Here is a 23,563-nt window from a genome sequence, read left to right as displayed (position 1 = left end):
TATTGCGAAAAAATAATTACAGATTTTTCTCGAATGACAACATTAACAATTTTAATATTTAAATCTAGTGCTGCACTGATATACTGTTGGATAACATCGATCTGATGTATTAGCTATGGTTGCATAGACATATCTGTTCATTTCTTTAGGAGCTAATACCACTGGCTACAGAGTGGTGTGCCTGCAAGCGTTGTCAAGACATGCCATCTCTTCCTGAATGTTTGTGCTGCCATTATGCTGAGTTTGCGCATTGTCTCCTTGACCGAGGGGAGCATGAATGCCTGTGTATGCATCCTGGTGTAAACGAATTTGTGGCGTCTGCACCCCTTTAGTTGAGGTGGAATAATTACCTGGGATATCATAGTGAGTTGGATATTCATTTAATGCCAACAACACCAAGGCTATGCTAATGTGTCAAGCATTATCTACAATTCTTGTGTTACACATTTAATGCATCAGTTGAACACACATATTCTGAACTCGTGGAACACAAGGAGAACTGGTATATTTGGCTTGTACACTTACTACAGTAGAGAGTGTATTAGTTTTATGATTTTATTATAAAAAGATCGAGATTATTTTGATGATCAGCAATTATTGTTTTTCAATAATTGTTTTGGTAGATAATCTATTCCCATTTGGAGAGCCATCGCCAAAGGCTCGGAAAAGGTTGTGTGCATACCGCAATCTTGTGTTTTGGTTTATGCCGCAAATCTTGTTTGCAAGTCTGCAAACTCTTCTTCATCATCCGTTGGTGGGAAAAGAGCCCGAATCTTAGACACCAAGCAGGCAGGTAGAGGCCGTCGCTCACGGCGACAAATTTGCGGCATAAGCCAAAACACAAGCTTGCAGTATGCACACAACCTTTGTAACAACATCCGTTGTAATGGACCTCACTCTCAGGCCGTGGGAAATTAGATCGGACTGGCATCGCTTGAAGCCTTCCAGCTCCATGGTGTTAGAGCTGGTGGTCTCTGTTGACTGCAAAGTAAAGAAAGTTACAACCAACAATTACTTTCACATTATTTGAATGAACTATTTAGCTAGATGAGCAACTTCATGTTTATGTATTGATAACTACTAAAAAATTTGGGTTTTTGTCAGGCTGTGAAGTAAAAACTGTCAAAGTTTTACCTTGACAAGATGGCTGCTGACTATTAAACCGCAGCTCTGATCCATCATAGTGTAGGCTCTGTGTAGTGCGCAATGCCCCGGACTATCGCATCTACCGTCACCTGCCAAATCAAGCTCCCAATCGATTGCTGCCATCAATCCCTCGTTATGCAGGGTGTACTGCTCAGCAATACACTGTAAAATATTGTAAAACTTCATTATACAAGATTAATTTGTATCATTATCATTAGTCTAAGAATGTAGAATCCTCTTCCCCCTTTTTGTGCTATATTATGATGAAGAATCAGAATTTTGAATTATAATATATTTTGCTTGAAGGATGAAATATTTTCATTTCAAGAAAAAAATTGTTTCTAAATGTCATTATTCAATTAGTGTGCCAAGCTTTTACTCACATTTTCCAAGTTTATGAGTAAATATTAACACTCATACCATGTAAGTATTCTCTTTGTTGGTAGAGGCAAACGCTGTGGCTTGGTATTGCGATGTTCAGGAGCGACAGAAAACGGAGGTTCTGTGTAAGGCATCCGCCAGAAAAGAGTGATGCAGCTGCCAGCAGGGGGTTGATGACGTGAGCTCTGTTCACCCTGGCAGTTGTTTCCCAAGTGTACGATCGGTGACAGGAGGCACATGTAACCTTGAACTCTAACCATCCGCCTTCTTGCACCATCGTGAATGAGCAGGGGAGGGCGCAGGTGTGACAGTGAAATAGTCGCTGGAGTGCTGTCACACTTACTATTATTTTCTCCTCTTTGAAGGAGGATTCGGGTCTGAAATCACAACACAATAGTTGACTTGCAATAAGATTTGTACAACATCATTTCCTGTTATTATATCATATTTGCTTGATCAGAAAAAGAATAAATATATAGCCATGCAATCATGACACAGATTTTACAAAACCCTATCAGAATCCATGATATTGTAAACATAAAATGTGAGTAATAACTCTATGGATATTTTTTATATTTTGTCACGTTTGGTTTAGTTCAGCTCTATCTTACATGTAATTGGAGAGCGTTTGACGCTGGCCAACATAGCGCTCAAACTCTTCCCAGTCTTCAGTGGTTGGCACAAACTCTTCATCTAATACTAATAATAATCAACTAATAATATTAATATGCTATTAACGATGATACCAGAAAATGACAATAACTATTTTATATAACATATCTATAAGTGAGTGGGGTTAAGAAATTTGGCGAAATTAATCGTGAAACAACATTATTTTATCAATTATATATTAATATATTACGTTTTACAGATAGATATGCAGTATGAATTAGTTTTGTTATTATAATAAGAATAATACACGTAATTAAAAAGATAAAATACTAATAATATAATATTACAATTAAATGACATTAATATTGTTATATTAAATATAGATTAATACAGTACTATTAGGAGAATACTAGAAAATAACCCGAGTTACAACTACTAATACAAGTAGTTCATAAAATAAATTACTCACGTGCTTTGGTGATATGTGGAGTATGCAAACAGGTTAGAAAACATGTCGTCTTTGAACTGGCGAAAACAAAGGTAAGAGTAAGCAGGCGAATAAATAAAGTTTGTCACATCCAGCTTCACCCAGTTGCTCCACGCCCGGTGAAGGTCTGGTCTTTTCTCTGCTCTTGGCCAAGAAAAAAGGTGCTTCTCAGCTTGGCAGCTGCACAAACACTATGTGGCGCGTTAGACATTATGATGAATTGAAATTTAAAACAAGTTTAATATGAGAAAGCGTGTTTGCTATTTGCGATAGATCAAACTTGAACTGAAACTAACATTATCTGATCATGTGACTTACAATTCCCGCTATATGGCGCGAAAAATTTCTACAGCATTTTTCAACCATCATAGCGGACCAAAAGGCTCATCATTTTTATCAGAGAATGATATGCAATCGTTCAAGCTAAGCTTAAAAAATTAAACATATTTTTATGCTATGTTTTGAGATATCAGTGCTCAAAGTTGCAGCATTACGATGCCGATAAAATAGACGCGTAAGAACAATAGACATGGTTTTTATCGCAAGCGTGAAGTATATTTGTGAAAATAGTTCGACGAATAAGGATGCATGAAAGTGTAAACATAAACTATCTCGCACACATTTTAGCCGTTTTAGCACACATACGTCACATTTTAGCCGTTTTGGAAAACGAATCCAAACTAGGGCGGTCTCGTGTGGCTGCGATTTTCTGTTCGTTTTTTAGCTTTTACGAGCTTTTAATCACATTCCCACATATTTGGCACTTACAACACAATAGAGTAAGACATGGCAAATCTTTTGATACCAAATAACTGTAATGTGAATTTTGTTACAAGTCAACCTTTAACAATTTTAAAAGTGTGATGCGTATGATGAGGCCGATTAGAAGGTGTATCACTCAGCAGCATCCTAATTCCATCCAGCTGTTACCACCCTACTTGGTGAACTATTCCTTTTTGTTCAAGAATAATTATCTTGTCTCCTTCGTAAGTTCTGGTAAGGTTAGTCCAACGCCTCAAACACAAGCTTTTCAGTAATGCTTACACGAAAATACGAATTTTGGAAAAGTTTTGAGTCGATAGGCTTTAACTTCAATGTTTGCCACATGCTGACCCTCATCTTTCCATTGGGTATTGTTTGATATTATGTAGTAGCATTTTATTTGTTTAGGATAAACTGATTGCCTTATTGCTAGTTTTCAGCTTGAGCTGCTTCAACAAGTTAGCTTGTGATCTTTTCATCAATTTAGCTTGTGATCTTTTCGTGTAGCAAGTGTTTGCTCTTCACCATGTCACTCAAACCTACTGTATAGTTCCAACCTACTGTGAAGTCCCAGTCTACTGTAAAGTTCCAACTTACTGCCGAGTTCCAGCCTACTGTGGAGGTTCAACCTATGGTAGAGTTCCAACCTACTATAGAGGCCACACCTACTGTAGAATTCTAACTTACTGTAGCGTTCCAGCCCATTATAGAGTTCCAGTCTACTGTAGAATTCAAAACTAATGTGGAGTTCAAACCTACTGTAGAGTTTAGCTTAATGCAAATGTTCAGTATTTTATAGTTCCGTATGTAACTATGTGACTTCTTTTATTGCATTTTACAAAGTTTTGGAGCAGCACTTAATTGAAGTAGGTGATGGCAGTTGTGTATGTCCTACACACTTACACACCTTCAATATGTGGTGTCCATTACAGCAGGATCTAGAGCAGCATGCATGAGTACACATACATGACGTACCTTAAATATATGTATGTCTTGGAAAAAGACTACAGATAAGTGATATGAGTTGCAAGACCAATTCTGTGGGAAAAAGAGGAGATGAACTCACTTCATAAAAGTTGGTAGTTCGGACTTGACAAGAGGCTGTAAATAAAGCTCCTGGGATGATTTAATACTCTGGTCCTGCTCCTTGCGGTTATTTGTCCGAGGTCTGTAAAAGAGGGCAGCATAGTCGACTGTTGTGAAATGACCAATCTAAGAGTCACTACACTAAGATCTATCACAACTCATCATACCTGGTGTCTGTTTGCGGAACAGGACACTCTGGTCTCACTTTGACAAGGATGTTAATGCAGACCTCCCTCGTGAGACTGTTTAGTCCAGAATTGACCAGCCTGCAGGAACAGCAACTCAAGTTAAACTTTAGAAATAATGAAAAATTCACAGGAAGGTTGAGTGATACTAAAAAGGTCAAAATCTTGGTGGAGGTGCAGGTATTCGTCCGCAGTCTGCAGATAAAACAGAAAAGCCAGAACCAAGGAACAAAATCGAAAGAAGCAGATAGCCTCTTACCTTTCTAGTTTTGCATGCAGCACAGTGTTCTTGAGAATTGTTTTAGCACCAGGAAGGTTATTGAGCAAGGTGTGGAGTGTTTTGGCACAATGTTGCAACGCCTGCAAGCAATATATATGTGTGATGTTATAGCCAGTAAAACATTAAAGACAACCAAGGTCCGGCTGCAAGCATATAAGCTTATGCAACACTCCTTCCACACCATGAATAAAAAGTGCAACTTGACATTATTGATAACTAGCCTTTTGCTGAGACAGCATTTCAATAAGTATGTGAAGCCAACTGATACAAACTCCAGGTTAAAACACATTTGTAAAGTTATTATCTATTATCTTATATCAGCTGCTATATGCTGATGCAATCTGATGCATACTAATAATGACTAAAAATATACCTTACCACTGAACAAGACCTTACCATTGAACAAGACCTTACCATTGAACAAGATCTTACCATTGAACAAGACCTTACCACTGAACAAGACCTTACCACTGAACAAGACCTTACTATTGAACAAGACCTTACCACTGAACAAGACCTTACCACTGAACAAGACCTTACCATTGAACAAGACCTTACCATTGAACAAGACCTTACCATTGAACAAGACCTTACCATTGAACAAGACCTTACCACTAAACAAGACCTTACCATTGAACAAGACCTTACCATTGAACAAGACCTTACCACTGAACAAGACCTTACTATTGAACAAGACCTTACCACTGAACAAGACCTTACTATTGAACAAGACCTTACCATTAAACAAGACCGTACCATTGAACAAGACCTTACCATTGAACAAGACCTTACCACTGAACAAGACCTTACTACCGAACGTGACCTTACCATTGAACAAGACCCTACCATTGAACAGGAAGTTTGTAAGCTGACTGATAATCACTTAGAAACTCTAAAGTACATACTGTCTCTGACTTGACTTTGAACATAGTTACAGCCATCTGAGAAATCGTGGTGTCCCATGATGCCGTGTCACTCTGTTTAGGAAGAGCAAGTATTAGAGAATCGATGAGAATACAGCTGGCCTCAATCACATCATCACTGGTGAGGAGAAGGCCAGTTGTGACCCGAACTATATCTCCTCGCAGTAAAGAGTTGGCTCGCCTAAACACAGCCAGTAGGCAATAGCGTAAACAGTAACTGTCGATAGGATAAAAGGGTTAAAAAGTCCAAAAGAATGGCTTACAGAGTAAGACAACAAAACATTGACTAAACAAATATCATAAGAGAATGCGTTGAACATTTTGATGACAAGGAGTATAGAATTTGAACAGATGATAAAAAGAGATACATTGTTAATGAGAAATATAGATATAAAGGACAACAGCCCAAGTGCATACTTGATATCCTTGTCTAGGTATGAGTTGAGCACTTCCAGTGAGAGCCTCTTGTTCTGAGGGAGTGTTGAAGACCTGGCTATGTGTATAAGGTTAGTGGAAAATGAGACCAAGGAGTCCGCCTCCGTTCGGATGCTGCAATAATTATGTGAAAATAATGCATTGACTTCACTCTTTACATTATAAAACAGCGTCTTACAAGAAATTTCGCTACTCAACAAATGATTTCAAGATGCAAAACAGTTGTCACCTTTTTATGACCCCAGCAAGAAAGACAGTAAAATGTATTATTTCAAGTAAACACTAATTTGGATTGTACAAAGAAGGACTCACCAGTTGGCTTTAATTAAGCATGAAAGACAAGAGAGTACCCGGGTAAGTAGTCCATTGTCATCACAAAGCTAAAACAAAGTCTACATTTTGATGAAACTGAGTGTAAAGTCTCATTGCTTGATATACTCTATGGTATCATTGCTTGATATACTCTATGGTACCATCACTTGATATGCTCTATTGTATCATCACTTGATATATACTCTATGGTATCACCACTTGATATACTCTATGGTATCACCACTTGATATACTCTATGGTACCATCACTTGATATACTTTATTGTATCATCACTTGATCTACTCTATGGTACCATCACTTGATATACTCTATGGTACCATCACTTGATATACTCTATGGTACCATCACTTGATATACTCTATGGTATCATTGCTTGATATACTCTATGGTACCATCACTTGATATACTTTATTGTATCATCACTTGATCTACTCTATGGTACCATCACTTGATATACTCTATGGTATCATCCCTTGATATACTCTATGGTACCATCACTTGATAAAAGCTATGGTACCATCTTTTGATATACTTATTCTATCATCATTTGATATACTTTATGGTACCATCATTTGATTTACTATATAGTATCATCACTTGATATACTCTAGGGTATCATCACTTGATATACTCTATGGTATCATCACTTGATATCTGCTATAATATCATCACTTGATATACTCTAGTGTATCGTCACTTGATATATTGTATGGTACCATCACTTGATATACTGATATACTTGATATACTGATACTTGATATACTCTACAATATCAGCTTTCTATATAATTTATGATAATCACCCCTGGTATGCTCTGAAAATTATGTAAGTGAACTTATCCATAGACAATATTTATGGCAATGACAGCTGTGAGCTTATCTCAATATAGAAATAATAGTTATGTAAAGCCTGGTTCCCACTGTGTTCGCAATCGATATGGTTCCCATATCGATTGCGACACTCCGGCAGTAACTTGGGCAGTAAAACGCTTGCGACGCTAGGCTCGGCCGCATCTGTTCACTTAAAAGCTGCATCGCAAAACATAACGCGTAATCAAATGAAATGTTCGCTCGCCATGCCGTTTCTATAATGGTGACCTCCACTCGTACAGTGCATTTCGACAAGGTTTTGCTTGCGGCCTTTTGCAAAATTTGAACAACGCTTAACTATTGCGTTGCCGCCAGCAACTACCGGCATTCCTCGCCGCGTAGGTTCCCATTTCACCGTTTATAGCCTGCGGTGCTGTCGCCTGTGCTTTGCGACGTATATGGGAACCAGGCTTTAGAGAAGAAACGGGCGGTTTAACGTGCTCACCTCTAGTTTTTCATGAAGGAAAGTAAAACCATTTTCCCACCAGAGCTCTTCACAATTCTCCAAGTTGTTGAATGTGAGGGCTGCGAATGATTCAAGGACATGAGAGAGAATGTCATCTTGCAGGTTGACTGTGTTGACAAGGTTACAGAGAGACTTGAGCACGCCTTGCTGCCTCATCTCATCCTTGAGACTAGCGACAAGCAAAAATGCACAATGAAGAACAGTCTATCTTCAGACTGGCAACGAGGAACAAGCGAGGCTACACAATAAAGAACAGGAAGATCAAAATTCAAACAGTAAAAACTCTAAAAAAAGGAATTTCAGTTAAAAGACTTGTGAACAGCAAAAATGGATGCTGCGAGGAGAGAGAAGAGAGAACTATACAAGCAAGAGTGACATACTTGAGACTATCCAATACTAGCTGTCTTATATAAGCAACAATCAAAAGTCGTCGCTCGTGATTGGCCGTCTTGTTCAGTAGTCTCACCAGCCTTGGAATTAGCTGGAAAGGGTAGTCAAGATGGTCTGCTTCACATGACAACCCTAACTGTTCCTGTAAAAACCTGCGCTACTTAGCCAGCAATTCTCAAATTCTACCACAAACTTTATACGATAAAACAATCTTAAATATTTTTGTTAAGAGTCTGAGAATGACTCTGATATGAATTTCAAGCTGCATGCAAGATGAAATTCTCAAGTGTAAAACTTGAAAATCTTGGTGACAAACATGAGCACATGGTTTATATGGTAGTCACATACAAGTGTTTTCACGTGAGTCTTGGAGACAAATATAAACACATGATCTTTAATTTACATACCAATGTTTCCACATCAGTCTTGGAGACAAACATAAATGCATGACCAATAATTTACATACCAGCGTGTTCATACCAATCTTGGTGACAAACAAACACATGACCAATAATTTACATACCAGTGTGTTCATACCAATCTTGGCGACAAACAAACACATGACCAATAATTTACATACCAGTGTGTTCATACCAATTTTTAAGGCGACAAACAAATGCATGACCAATAATTTACATACCAGTGTGTTCATACCAACCTTGGCGACAAACAAACACATGACCAATAATTTACATACCAGTGTGTTCATACCAATCTTGGCGACAAACAAACACATGACCAATAATTTACATACCAGTGTGTTCATACCAATTTTTAAGGCGACAAACAAATGCATGACCAATAATTTACATACCAGTGTGTTCATACCAACCTTGGCGACAAACAAACACATGACCAATAATTTACATGCCAGTGTGTTCATACCAATCTTGGCGACAAACAAACACATGACCAATAATTTACATGCCAGTGTGTTCATACCAATCTTGGCGACAAACAAACACATGACCAATAATTTACATACCAGTGTGTTCATACCAATCTTGGCGACAAACATGAATATAAGGCAAGAAACTAGAATGAGACAAACCATGATATTGAGCTTCCTCTCAAGTGCCAGCTGCTTGCTAAGGAGCAGCTTAGAGAAATAGAGATCTTGCTCGTGCTGCTTTCTCTCTATCAGCTCTATCCCATAACTCGTGTCTCCTAAGAACGTTGACGGCTTTGTTGTCAGCACCTGGAAAGAAAGATAAGAGCTAGAATAGCAGAAAAATCTCAGAGTTACCCGCAAATAGTCAGTTTGTATTCACATAGGCAAGTACAAGTCTGTCTACACTTACATGTATATAATAACTTTTTTAGGGAGCTTGTACACACACAGGCAAATACAAATCTATCTCCACTTACATGTATATACAATAACTCTGTTCCACACACACAGAACAAATTATATACCCTTACAGATATCAATTTATCTTCTACACATACGCCTAAACCTTGTCCTACAACCATCACTATATACGACTTTGTAGAAATACAGCTTGAGCAAACTTAATTCCAAGCAGAGGAAATAATTTTCAGCATACAACATCTGAAGTTTCTGAAAACATCTCAGTTATGTAAAAAGGTAAATCAAAGCAGTTTCCTGTCACATATATCAGATATCTATTATGATCTATTATCAGATATCAGATATGTATTCACACATACTGATATCTATGCACGTACAGCTAATAAGGTCTGTGTATTTACACATACTGATATCTATGTATGTACAGCTAATAACGTCTATGTATTTACACATACTGATATCTATGCATGTACAGCTAATAACGTCTATGTATTTACACATACTGATATCTATGCATGTACAGCTAATAACGTCTGTGTATTTACACATACTGATATCTGTGCATGTACAGCTAATAATGTCTATGTATTTACACTTACTGATATCTACGCATGTACAGCTAATAACGTCTATGTATTTACACATACTGATATCTGTGCATGTACAGCTAATAACGTCTATGTATTTACACATACTGATATCTATGTATGTACAGCTAATAACGTCTATGTATTTACGCATACTGATATCTATGTATGTACAGCTAATAACGTCTATGTATTTACACATACTGATATCTACGGATTACGCAAATATAATTGGATGTAAATATACCATTGTCTATGCACTTACATGCAATCACGTATTATGAACAATGAAGTAACCTTCAAGAACATGTCACTCAAAGACTATATACCAGTAAGTTTAATAATCCAGGGCGGAAGTGAGCGTTATATATGACATCGGGTTCTGTTTGTCAGTCTTAAACTGATTTTATGCCCAAGCTACGGCAAGTTATGCCACAATCTGCCAATGAGTCGTGGATGTCTAGGCTATCAGTCTCTAGTGTCATTCGAGCTTTTATGAATACTGGTATCATCAATGAGCAGGCCGGTGACAGCGGCGAGACTAACTCTCAGGGTCTATTTGACTTCAAACTGCATGTTTAACACAGACACTAGAGTCAAAGTTTAAAGGAAAAGTAGTCGAAGAATGAACTCAAATAGAAAGTAGCTTGACCGAGTTTTTGTGTGTTTTACAGCTGCAAAACGGTTTTGTATTTTCGTATTAAAAAAAAAGATCCAAGCATGTTGCTGAAAAAAGTGAGTGCAATCGGAGTTGTGTTAGCGTGTTTCATCTAAACAACGGTTCTGTAAATTTGTTGTTATCCTACAACTGAACAACATCGAGAATTATTGTTAATCAGCTGGATAAACTTCCCCTTAGCCGAAACACATTTTATTTTTTAAGTGAATGACAGAAATTAACATTTTAATTAATGCTGCACCATATAATCCGGTAGGTCTCGACCCAAAAAACATGAAAATGTAGACATAGAGTGCACCCTCAGGATACGATTACCCTGATGTGCGATTTTTTTACTTTACAAAATGGAACATGATGATTTTTTTTACCTCACCATATGAATCTTGTTTCACCATACGAATTCAACAAAATTTTCATCCGAGTTCATATTTTTTACTGAGATGAAAATTTTTTGGTTTGCAAAAATCATATGATAAAATAATAATGTTGAAGATAATGCAAAACGTGATTTGCAGAAAATATTGAATACATCATAGCCCCATTACCACCTGTGCCAAAATCTTGTCTGATAGATAGATTTATAAAGTGTAATCAGAGCCATATTGACAGGTACTTTTGAATAGCTCGACTCAATTCCAACAGACCAAATATTACGAGCTCAAATGCTTTTATGCTCCACACTACTAAGTTACAACAGGTGAGTCCACGCCACAAACTGCCAAACAGGTGCAAGAATGGCTTTATTAACCCTTTGCCAGAATCGGTGAGTTAATTGATTTCGAAAATACTGATGTTGTCTTGCATTCACTATTTTGTTCAACTCAAAAAACTATTTGTTTTGTACTTTAATCAACGAATCGAATGTGACCAGTAAATATTTTTCTACAAATTGATACTAATAATGGATAGATAACATTGGCTATAAACGACTTTTAAGGATGCATTTGGTTTCGTCATATATTCGAACATATTCTTTTCAAAGATGCGGCTTGCTTATTTCATCTAGTAAATAGTTTCCGGTGTCTGTAGCAACTGAGAACTTAGCTGATACAGAGGCCTAAATAAAATAAGTTAGCTCGACGACCTAACTACCGTAGACTGGCAGAATCGTTGTCAGTACTCAAATATTTACACAGAATTTAGAAGAAAATAATACGAAGAATTTTTAATTACCCTTATTTGTGGCGTTTGAGACATTTATAATGATGTATAGCTGGATTCAAAATTTTATTCTAGCAACACTGAGCAAATCTATAAATATATATATTTCTCAAAGTTTGTGCCTGTGCTTGTCCAGCTATAGCTATTAATCTTGGAACAAAAAACCCGTAGCACCAAGGATTTGATCTCAGACCCTCCCATTCACCAGTTCATTACCTTACCAATTCAGCCACACGACCATTATTATATACTGGCCACCTGGCCAATATAATATAATTTTTCAGGCAATATATGTCGCTATATGGGAGTAAATACGCTACTGCTCTCTGTTACGACGCAACGTGATGGCGCAGCATCCTGGACGGTAGCGTAATTTGATGTGTGCGCAATCATTAAAACAACAAGTAGTTAGCTCTTATCAGTAAGCTTACTCAAATTTTCCATTGGCAATGTGCCAGGCTAATAGCAAGTAACTTGCTATTTAGCTAATAGCAAATAGCAAGTTATTAGCTAAATTACTTGCTAATAGCAAGTAGCAAGTGATTTAGTAGCAAGTGGTTACTAAATTACCCTTGTTGTTTATAGGCTGATTTTTAATACCCGGGCAACCAGCTAGCAAAGGTAAATGTTGTTATATGTTAAATACAAATAATTTCCTGTCCAAAGACTTTTTTATTACCCGGGAAACGCTGGGTAGTACAGCTAATACAAAATAAAATATATGCCAATAAAGCCGCGTAGGAATCAACTTTTATCGCAATAGCCGATGTGAATACGAGAGATAGAGACAGGCTGTCTCACTATATCCACCATTTTGGGCAAGTCTGGGCACATTTTTCTGAGCATTTTAATAGCGATAAAGTTTTTTCGATGTTAATCTTGAAACATCTTAGCAGTCCGACCAACTCAAACCTTAGCAGTCCGGCCAACTCAAACGTAAAAAACAATAGCAACTGATAGAATAATCCCTATTCTTTCTAATAAAATAAACTTGGTGAAACTACATCCTCAAGTGGGTGTGTTTAGTACGCTAAACTTGTTTTAGGTGAAATCAATGTTTATGTTATACTTACGTCTGTCTTGAAGGTAAGAACTCCCTACGGTACTTTCTGCATATGGTACATCATAAAGCATAACTGATACAAACAGCTTTAATTGTTTATCATAGGTAAATCAGACACGCTGATTCCGATTTTGTACTCAAAATAAAGATTGGACCACTCCATTTTAGTTTTTGAAGGCTTTTTTACAGCGATTCAATATCGGTGTCGCAATCGACACAACAAGCCCCGTTTATAGACGTTTACAGAGATGTGTGTCTTAAAATTCATTATTATATAAATTCAGCCTTCAAAATCATCTCATTCTTGTTTGAAAGGTAGATAAGCTATTTAACATGGCTTGAAGGTTGTTACAAGATGTTTAATAGGCTGAACGCCGAGAAAAAACGAGCGCAAAATAGCGACATAGCGACTTTATAGAGACACTCATCTCTATAATTCTAGATTGGACTAAACATCCCTAACTTCCGTCCCTACAAAGCTGAGCTATGTCACATATTAATAAGGGGGGGGGGTTGTTGTGTCGATTGCGACACCGATATTGAATCGCTGTAAAAAAGCCTTCAAAAACAAAAATAGAATGGTCCATTCTTAACTACAACCTGATACCATTATATGCACATCAAGTTAACTTATATGAGATGTTATTGATGAGATTCAAAACGATACATGTTTTGAAAATCGAAAAGTCAATGTTTCGTTGCTACTACCAGTCAATTTCTTGGTTGATAAGACTCCAATAACAAATTAGAATGACAGAAAAATGTGTAAGAAGCAGGTTGCAAATTTTTTTGGAGTTTTAAGCAGTAGAGCTGAAGTTATCAATCAGCCAATATTCAATATCATGGCATAAAAGATCTTCCGATCTATAGTTCGATTGATTGGTTTATATTTATATATTGATTGTTTATATATCATAATTACATTTTATATAGACAAAATTTACATTCTAATGCCTACAAACAACCATTATTGCAATTATGACAATAAGACGCACAAGATGCAAGCAACTTGAGTACAAAACTGATATCATTTAGAAATGCATGAAAATGAGTAAATGGCATGCATATTTACGAATATATATATAATATATATAGAAATATATATATATATAGAAATATATATAAATATAAATCTCTGAGTTTGTCAGCCATATGTCGTACGTGTGTCCAGTTATAGCGGCAAAGTTTCGCAGAGGATTTAAACTCGGGACCTTCAAGAATGCAGACAGGTGAGCCAACCCATTAGATTACGTGTCACACTGGCTATAGCGAGAGCCAGCCCATTAGATTATGTGCCCCACTGGCCATAGCGAGAGCCAACCCATTAGATTATGTGTCCCACAGGCCATAGCGTGAGCCAACCCATTAAATTATGTGTCCCACTGGCCATAGTGATTAACCCTTTCGCTGCCAAAGACCAAAGACCTTTCGTTGCCAAAGCATAAATGCGTTTTCTATGGTCGAGTGCCGTAGACGCATAATTGTGACTTTCCCAGCAATTACGCAGCAACTTCATTTTATTATTCGTTGACAACATAACCCACGGTCTTTAGGACTTTCAAGATAATGACAACGTTGTCCGAAGATATCTCTATAAAATTGGCCTCAAATAACGAAGTAATTTTAAACGTTTGTTTAAGAACTACTAACCTAAAAACGAACAATTTTTGTGTAAGTTTTGCTAAGTACCGCGCGAGTCAGAAAACAGGTAATTACTTATGTTGATGACGTTATAGCCAATTCAGATTTAGATTTTCGGGATTATACAGATAATTAAAGTATCAGCAGCGACTCTGATAGTGGTGAAAGTAATAGTTTTGTAAGAGTAAGGAACATTGTGGAGGATCGTCTTAGCTTCGTAGCGATCGCTTCACATAGCTTTATCATTGCACAAAGTATAGATACATTGAATTTTTGCATAGCAGTGTTAGTTGAAATGTTGGCAAAATAAAATATGTAACAAAAAATGATCTTAGATAGAGTTTGAAATTGAAAAAAATATTGTATACATATCATGAAGCGATATCGGCAATTTTCGGTAAAAAGGCTGGCACTAGGCCAATAGCTAAATTTGTACATGGATGAGACTGAAAGGGTTAATAATATTGTACGTCTTCCTTACATCGATTAAAATAGGGAAACACTATTGGTTATTGATTATTACACGCAACATAACGCTGCAAGCTGGCTTCAGATGTAGAACATGGCTCTTATTATAGTAAGTTACTTGTTTTACTAGCTTGAGTTACTCAAATTCCTTGAGTAATTATTTTATTACCCGTGTAATCATTTTATTATTCATTCATCTAGCATATACAGAATATATTTCACAGCTCCAGTATGTAGCACCCTAGACACTTACCTTCGCATAAAGCGATGTTGAGTTGGATCCCAGCTCCCATAAGAGATCCCCTGTCTCATCTGACCAGACACCCCCAACGGGCATTACTGTCGCCATGTAACATTCAATCGCCTGATACGAGAGCAGCCTCAGATCTTCTGGACTGGCGGGTAAGCTACACACTTGCCCTATGTCTGCCTCGAACAACAGCCCATAGTCTATGGACAGCAGTTGTACCTTTTGATCACTGGAGGATATTACCACACACCTGCACCATCTGCAAACAGTAAGACTTTGTCACACACCGATGATGTATAGCATTCATATGTATAGCATATGTATAGCATATGTATAGCATATGTATAGCATGCATAATTCGTCACACCGATGATGTATAGCTAGAGGCTATCCAAAGCAGCAAGCAGTTTTGACACAAGCCATGAGAAAGAGTTTTATTGTGACTCGCTACCACACAACTCAGTACAACTGCCCAACTAGGCTTTCTGTAAGAAAATATATGAGGAAACTCCTAGCTGTTTGATTGGCTTATGTTTAGAAATTATGTAAATACTAAAGTAATTCCTCATTTACTGCCGTTTATCGAGACTGACGCCCCCACCGCGAAAAGTAAAAAACACCGAAATAGAAACTAATAAACTCGTAACTAATAAAATAACTTTTCCATTGAGTATACCCTTTTTTCTTAGGTTGTAATGATTTGAAGGTTCACATGACATCAGAAAGCTGACTTTCAACATATAGAAATGCGGTGATTGAGATTTAAGATTGGGCTGTATAAAGATGAGCATTCAACTTTGTTATATTCGTAGATATTCCCGAGCATCACATCGTACATATGCAATAATGCTTTCAAGACTTTTCAAGCGATTCAGAACTGAAGCATCTCAAATATTAGCACCACCCATTTGCAGTAATATCGACACTGACAATAGGGTTGTGAGGCTACTTTCTCACCTTTGCTCACTGTCGGGATATTGGGCTACACACAGGGTCCGTAAACTAAAGTTCTTAAGCGGCACTTTGCCTCGTTGTTTCATCACTTCCTGTAGCTCATCTTCCATATTAGTTAGCCTACAATCATAAAATACCCTGTGAACTGCTGTATCAGGAGTTAACAGATTAACCATGGCAGGTATAACAATCTATGTATCCATGGCACATCATAATGTGGCGTGGTATAGCAGGCGACAGACAATCGCTTTAACAAAACCAAGAATATTAGCCTCAAGACAAAATCAATTTGTAACTATAGAAAAAATAACAACTGCAATAGGCGGTAACAAATATGGTTAAAGTTTTGTGACAGTCAAAATGAGTCTAACATACAAAGCTAATCCCAATATTATCGTCACTTATCAAAACTATCAAATGTTGGAGAGATATTCTAATAGCCATATTTGTATTTTGTTTGATTCATCCTAAAAGCCTGAAAACAATGATAAACATTCAAAGTACTTTACACGTAAAATTAAAATAAACACATCACATGAAACTAGAAAAACTATATGAAAACCTTAATGATATATAAAAACAAAAATAATGAAATACAGGTTGTCATCGATTTACGACTGAGTTACGCTCAGACCAACAGGTCATAAGTTACGCTCAGACCAACAGGTCATAAGTTACGATCAGACCAACAGGTCATAAGTTACGATCAGACCAACAGGTCATAAGTTACGATCAGACCAACAGGTCAGGTCGTAAGCGGAACTGATAAATATATTATTATTTACATCCTTGCTAGGGTGTAAATAATATTCAAAGGTTGGTATTTGTATACCACCCTTTGAATATTATTTTACACCCTACGCTTACAGTAAAAAATTGCATATGTTTTACTATAAGCTATTATATGTAGTGTTATTAAATTTATGACACTGAATAAAACCTTATAATCTTTGTGCTTCTAGTATAGCATTTTCTAATTTGTTTATACTGTAATTTTATCCGATTTTTTCAGGGGAAACAGCCTATATAGGATATAAGCATTCAACATATATGGTACGTACAGGCATATATACGTATATGTACGGTATATGTACGTACAGGTACTGATTAACTCCTATCATCTTTGAGCTGTTATATTTTTAACCTTTTCATAGTGTAATCAGATTTCCTTTGAGAAACACAAGCAACTTATTCCAACACTCATTTATTTGGTTAGTTTCTTATTTAAACTCCTACTAAATAAGTCTCGAAGCTTCACACATATTCTCTCACAAAAATACAGACCATATCATAAAAAACTCTGAAAACAATATTAACACACGAGTTCCCTGTGAACCAAAAACCATAAGTTGAAATCATTTTATTCTCCTTGACTTTTGCCAAAAAGCATCGAGACTTTGTGTCAGTTGCTAACAGCTGCCAGTCACAACAATCACATCAAATCAGAGACAAAAGGCATCAAACGATTTCTACATCTGAATCATTCCTACACGTACATGCAAGGTAGAACAACCGTAAATATTGATTGAGGCAATGAATGTACAGAGTAATTGTGAGCTTTCAACAGAAGGATGCTTCAATATTTAAATGCACTTCCTCAAAAATCAATACTCATGGGCAAACTAGGCGATTGAGTAGACATTTAGTAGGTTTATGAGTTTGAATTGAGCGAAGAGATAAAAGAAAGACTAGCAGTGGGTACAACAGAGCTGCGCCAAACACGAGATGCAACAAACAAGCTCTTGAAGGATAGAACACGAGCCTAGAAGAAATATATATACATCTTGACAATAATCATTATTTCATAAGAAACAAACTTGTGAACCGAGATCGTTTCATCGCAGGACATTTTCACAAACCTTTAAAGAATACTAAAAGACAACTGAGACAAGAATGAAAGGAGCAATGAGGAGAACCTACGCGCACACAGACTTACCTGTGCCACTGGATTCAGCACAGGTAAGTAAAACATTTAGATAACGGGCAGCCTTAAAGATTAGATGCTGCTTCAAACCTATTCCAATTACATTCCCATCAATCAATAAGTCAAGTTCACCTGTACATGTCTGGGTCTTGTTCCCAACTGTCATCCGTACCACTAAACAGGACATTGCACTGTTGCAAAAGGTTCAGAGCAAAATCTAAGTGAAGGTACTTGCAACAGCCTAAGTTTTAATGTAATAAATTTTTGTTTGCATCCACAACTTAATTTAGAATGAGCTTCAATGGTAAAATAAACCGCTGCTCAAATACCCACTTAGGAGATTTTATGAGAGAGAGAAATGAGATTTAGGCCTATTTGGAGCATATACATAAATATATTGAGTCTGATAGTACTCAGATATCAAATAGTGGGTGGAATCAGGTGATCAACAGTTATGAATGGAAACTCTTGAGCTTAAATTTTCTCCGTAATAACAAATTGTAAAGGTAATACTTTCATTCAAATAAAAATAAAATAGAATCTACAAGATGGTAACAGCAAAAACATCAAGGCAACATCTGCTTTCCGATTGGTTTATAACAAAAATATCACATTACAAAGCTTATCATGCCAGCAAGTTTATGCATAGCTTGCTGGTATTACATGCAATTTTGAAATTATGTACGAAATTATTGCATATTATTCTAGATGAAGAACTTTTAATGTCTGTCACCAATGATAGCATTGAGATAATTATTCCCGCAATTAGTTTTGTTATACAAAATAAGCAATATCTCAGACCTATCAAAAAGTTAGTAAAATGATAATTAATTAGTTGAACCATTGCTGCTAGAGCACGACTGGTGAATTTGAGTAAGCCAAGATACTACTCGGGTTAGTTTTCAGGTAGACCTAACTAATACCATAAGAATCTTTTCGCTCATAAATACAAGTCAATAAGAACTCAGCACAAAAGACCTTGTTTTTGGAGCTAAATGAATTACAACTATGCTAAGTATTGAGGAGGAATGACAGCAGTAGCTCATGTGTTGATAACTGTTTATGAACATTTGGAATGTTTAACACTCAATCTAATTTAGCAAATACAATGTAAGTCCGCCCCCAGAGATGGCATCAAAATTCACATTGATTTATCTACATTGCATAACAGTGGTACGTTTACCATGTTAACATTCACATAGACCTCCAGTCAGTTTTCCAATACTACTGCACTCATAGCCTCTCCAACGTAAACCAGGCTGCAAACGCTAACTTAGTTTGAATATTCCTTAGGTGAAAATATGAGTGTACTAGATGTATGACACAGGAGCTGATAACTCCATGCATTTGGAGAAGTTAACAAGAATTAGCAAATAGCAAGGCATGTACCATTCTGACATATTATAATAGTGCTATGCCATCTTTACAGATGACATCGGCATTTCATACATGTTACGGTGTACAGTAAAAGACTATGTCTAAGTCGGACGATTTATCAAGATTATTACAGTTAATAGAATTATTATTACTGATATAATATAAATAATAACTCTAAGTAGTACTATTGTTCAATAAACATCACCCAAGATCCATATACAGTAAAACTCCGATAACTCGCCCTCGGATAACTCAAAAACACGGTTAACTCAACGTATTTGTTTGGTCCGTTCCCACGCAATGATAAATGGCTTTAGATAACTCGACTGAAACTCCGTTAACTCGAACAGTTTTTTGTCAAACGGCTACCGAGACGGTTGCTACTATCGCTTTAGAATATCACTTTATTCCATGCCATAGAGATAAACATCGACTTTTAGTATTTCTTAGGCCTCGTTATTACCAACATCGGCAAAATATTTTCATTAACGACTTTTCTAAAGGTTTGCAAAAATAAAATTTTACCAAACATCCGCTTAGCGATAACCCTCCGAAAGCAAGAAAAGCGAGGTAAAATTCGGATAAGTTTAAAATAAAATCGGCAAAATTGATAATGGGTTTTTAATAGTAAAGCAGTTTTGTAATAACTGACTTATTGCAAAATTGATCTTGGTTAAAACACTCGGTAGAAAAATACGTATGTATTTTTTCTGAGCGTTTTAACCGCGATCAAGTTTTGCCAATTTTAATCTGAGAACGTCCTAGCAGTCACATCACCTAAAACAACAAACAAATCTCAAGTGATAGAAAAATATCTATACTTTCTGATTAAAAATATTTAAAACTTCACACGAGAGACCCTTTAACTTGCAACCAGCAATCTATGCTTTTGATTAATATATAGTTTGTATATGTACATGTATTTACTGATAAATACGCGCACTTATGACTGTCCTGATAACATGAATGCTCTAATAACTCGAACACTTTTGCTCGGTCCCTTGAAGTTTGAGTTATCCGAGTTTCACTGTATATCTAAAATTATTGTGGCCGTAAGGCGTCTAGCACGACTGGTCATCGCTAGCCACAAATAGCGATGAAAAATAAAATATTTTGCAAAGCGAAACTACGCTCAAGATGGATTGTTAACATATTTTTTATTGGCTCAACGTACAGGGATAATTGTTTCTTTTTGTTACGGATACAGATATAATAGGGTAATGTAGTGGTGTAGTGGTTAGAGGGTGAAACTTTAAATCGGAGTACCCGAGTTCAAGTCCCGCGCGAAGCAACTTTATTCTTAGCGCTCTTGGCATGGTGTTAGAAGGACTGACACTGCTCTTATTATAACATAGATTAGCTGAATGCTCAGCGTTGCTGAGTAATAGAATAATTACGTAACGAATTTGATTAACTTACCTGTAAAGCTAGATACCCTGTATTTACGAAAATCTTTACCGAAACAATGCTTGTGATTGGACGACCTTGGCAATCATTACATGCGATGGCCATCAGTGCTAGTTATTAACCCCAAGCGAGCATCTAAATCAATGTAATGATTATTTGCCTCATGATTCCATTGTATTCTGTGTAGCTTGATGGTTAAGTTTGACACTAATATATCTAGAGGTTTTGAGATCAAATCAAATGCCATGCGGACTTTTCATTGTTAGATGTTAAATGCTATATTTGGATACAGGGTTTAACAGCAAGACAAACACTTAGATATGTCTATAGATTAACTTAGTTGAATGCCTGGGTAATAAAAGAAGACTGCACAGAAAATTTGTTTTATTTAACATATAACAAGAGTTACCATTCTCACTTTCAAACGTCGTATTATGAGAAAAGGTGTTTAAATGTAAATGTGAAATAATTAGCAAGTAATGGTTAAATGAACTCCGATCTGATATGCTTACAATAAACAATTATTTGGTATACAATTATATCAGTTTTAATTCTTGTCAGTGTTGGCATCGTTAGGCAAAACTATCGAATAAAGGGATATAGAAACCTATAGCAATTATCTAATGCAAACACCTTGTAAAAATCATCAAAATTTTATATACATTTTGCACATATCACAAATTAGTAACAACACAATAGGCTAACCATAGTAACTAAAGTTACCTACAGTAACTTTAGCGTATTTAATGGTAATGATCTGCAAGAAAATATAACATTACAATGTACTACATGCAGTACGTATTGTGGGGAGCATTTACCCTCGATACAGGTGTGTAACATAAACATTGAATTTAACTTGAATGAATTTAGCTTACTAAACACATACTTAAAGCTAAGTTTTAGTATGTATTTTACTAAACTAACTTCTAATTTGTCATCAGCTAAAATTTTATAACTAATCTATTTTCGAATTCGCTTTTATCATAACTCATACAATGCTTGCTATGTCAATATAGCGTCATTCATTGTAAGTAATAGTAAAAACGAATTTGAAAACAGATAAGTTATAAAATCTCTTTCGGGCATTGTGGGAGGGATTTCGGCGAATAGCATATCGGCATTTTTGTTTAATTCATCGTAATCATTGCCTCATCGACTGCCAAAATTAAAGTTCGAAAAAACTTTTCGATGATACAGAATGAAAAGTCAAAAAAAAATCGTCGACGTTTTAGCCTCACTGGAAAAAAAAACGTCGAAAAAAAACCATTGTGTTCCATATAGTAAGGCGAAAGAAATTTTATAACAGGGGCATCGTGACCCGAGGGCTCACTGTATTAATTAATACATGTAATAAAAAGTGCACATTTAGCATGCACAATCACGTAAAAGATATACAGTATATGATAAGAGCGATGGGTGTGATATGAACGGCGTAACCTTGTGGTTATACACCACTTGTTAGTAGACTTGCAATTTGTATGACATGGATTCTAATCCAGGATTAAGGAGATTTTCTGTTGCTAAAACTTTTACCAGCTATAGCTGGACAGACAGATGACAGACAGACGACGACAGTTTAACTTTGAGATTTATATATAGAGACGAAGCAGCATGTATTACTTATGTATAATGGACGTCTGTGCAACCACCCGCATTGTTTCGCCTTTGTTAAAAAAAAGCTACATGTAAACGATCAAAACCAGTCGACTATAAAAAGAAGCCCTTTTATCATCATGCAAATATATAATTTGAATTAAAATTAGCTAGCCCCGAAAATGCAAAAAAGACAGAATTCTGTATACTGGGAACCAAATCTTTCAGCCAATCACGGACGCATAAGATTTTGTTATACAAATAAAGACGAGCACGTTGGTTATGACCGAATGTGTCTCATAACCATCCACCCTGCATGGGCTATATGCCAATTAAGTTCATGATGTCTTCTGTCAGAGTGTGTATCCACAGCATTTATTTAAAATAATACTGTCTATCTTTTACTTAACAGAAGGAAGTAAAGTCTGTACAGGCAATCATTGACATAAATAAACGTGTGTTGTGGTTTAGCCAGGTGAGTGCAGAAGGTAGTAAAGTCTATACAGGCAATCATTGACATAGATAAACGTGTTGTGGTTTAGCCAGGTGAGTGCAGAAGGTAGTAAAGTCTGTACAGGCAATCATTGACATAGATAAACGTGTGTTGTGGTTTAGCCAGGTGAGTACAGAAGGTAGTAAAGTCTGTACAGGCAATCATTGACATAGATAAACGTGTGTTGTGGTTTAGCCAGGTGAGTGATTGTGAGTACGTATTAGTATGTGTAATAGCGTACAATTAAACATAGTAGAGTATTGGGTGTAGTAATGTTGGTATTCGGTATGCCCCTAGAT

The 23,563-nt window shown here is 36.4% G+C and overlaps 1 protein-coding gene across 1 annotated transcript in view; it reads right to left on the bottom strand.

Moving 5' to 3' along the window:
- The window catches only part of LOC137391338 (uncharacterized), a 47,163-nt gene that overhangs the window by 5,335 nt on the left and 18,265 nt on the right, over positions 1-23,563 (bottom strand). The window contains exons 2-12 of the mRNA XM_068077782.1: positions 16,474-16,590; positions 15,520-15,775; positions 9,407-9,553; positions 8,346-8,497; positions 7,945-8,134; positions 6,610-6,677; positions 6,280-6,411; positions 5,845-6,043; positions 4,919-5,019; positions 4,642-4,740; positions 4,455-4,556 (exon numbers count right to left, since the gene is read on the bottom strand). Of these exons, the coding sequence (XP_067933883.1) occupies positions 4,455-4,556; positions 4,642-4,740; positions 4,919-5,019; positions 5,845-6,043; positions 6,280-6,411; positions 6,610-6,677; positions 7,945-8,134; positions 8,346-8,497; positions 9,407-9,553; positions 15,520-15,775; positions 16,474-16,580 (1,553 nt within the window). The 5' untranslated portion in view covers positions 16,581-16,590. The remainder of the gene's footprint in view (positions 1-4,454; positions 4,557-4,641; positions 4,741-4,918; positions 5,020-5,844; positions 6,044-6,279; positions 6,412-6,609; positions 6,678-7,944; positions 8,135-8,345; positions 8,498-9,406; positions 9,554-15,519; positions 15,776-16,473; positions 16,591-23,563) is intronic.

Source organism: Watersipora subatra, chromosome 3 (assembly GCF_963576615.1).
Source record: "Watersipora subatra chromosome 3, tzWatSuba1.1, whole genome shotgun sequence".
Taxonomy (NCBI): Eukaryota; Metazoa; Bryozoa; class Gymnolaemata; order Cheilostomatida; family Watersiporidae; genus Watersipora; species Watersipora subatra.
Note: the sequence above shows the minus strand (reverse complement) of the source record. Positions and strands in the feature narration are given on the sequence as shown.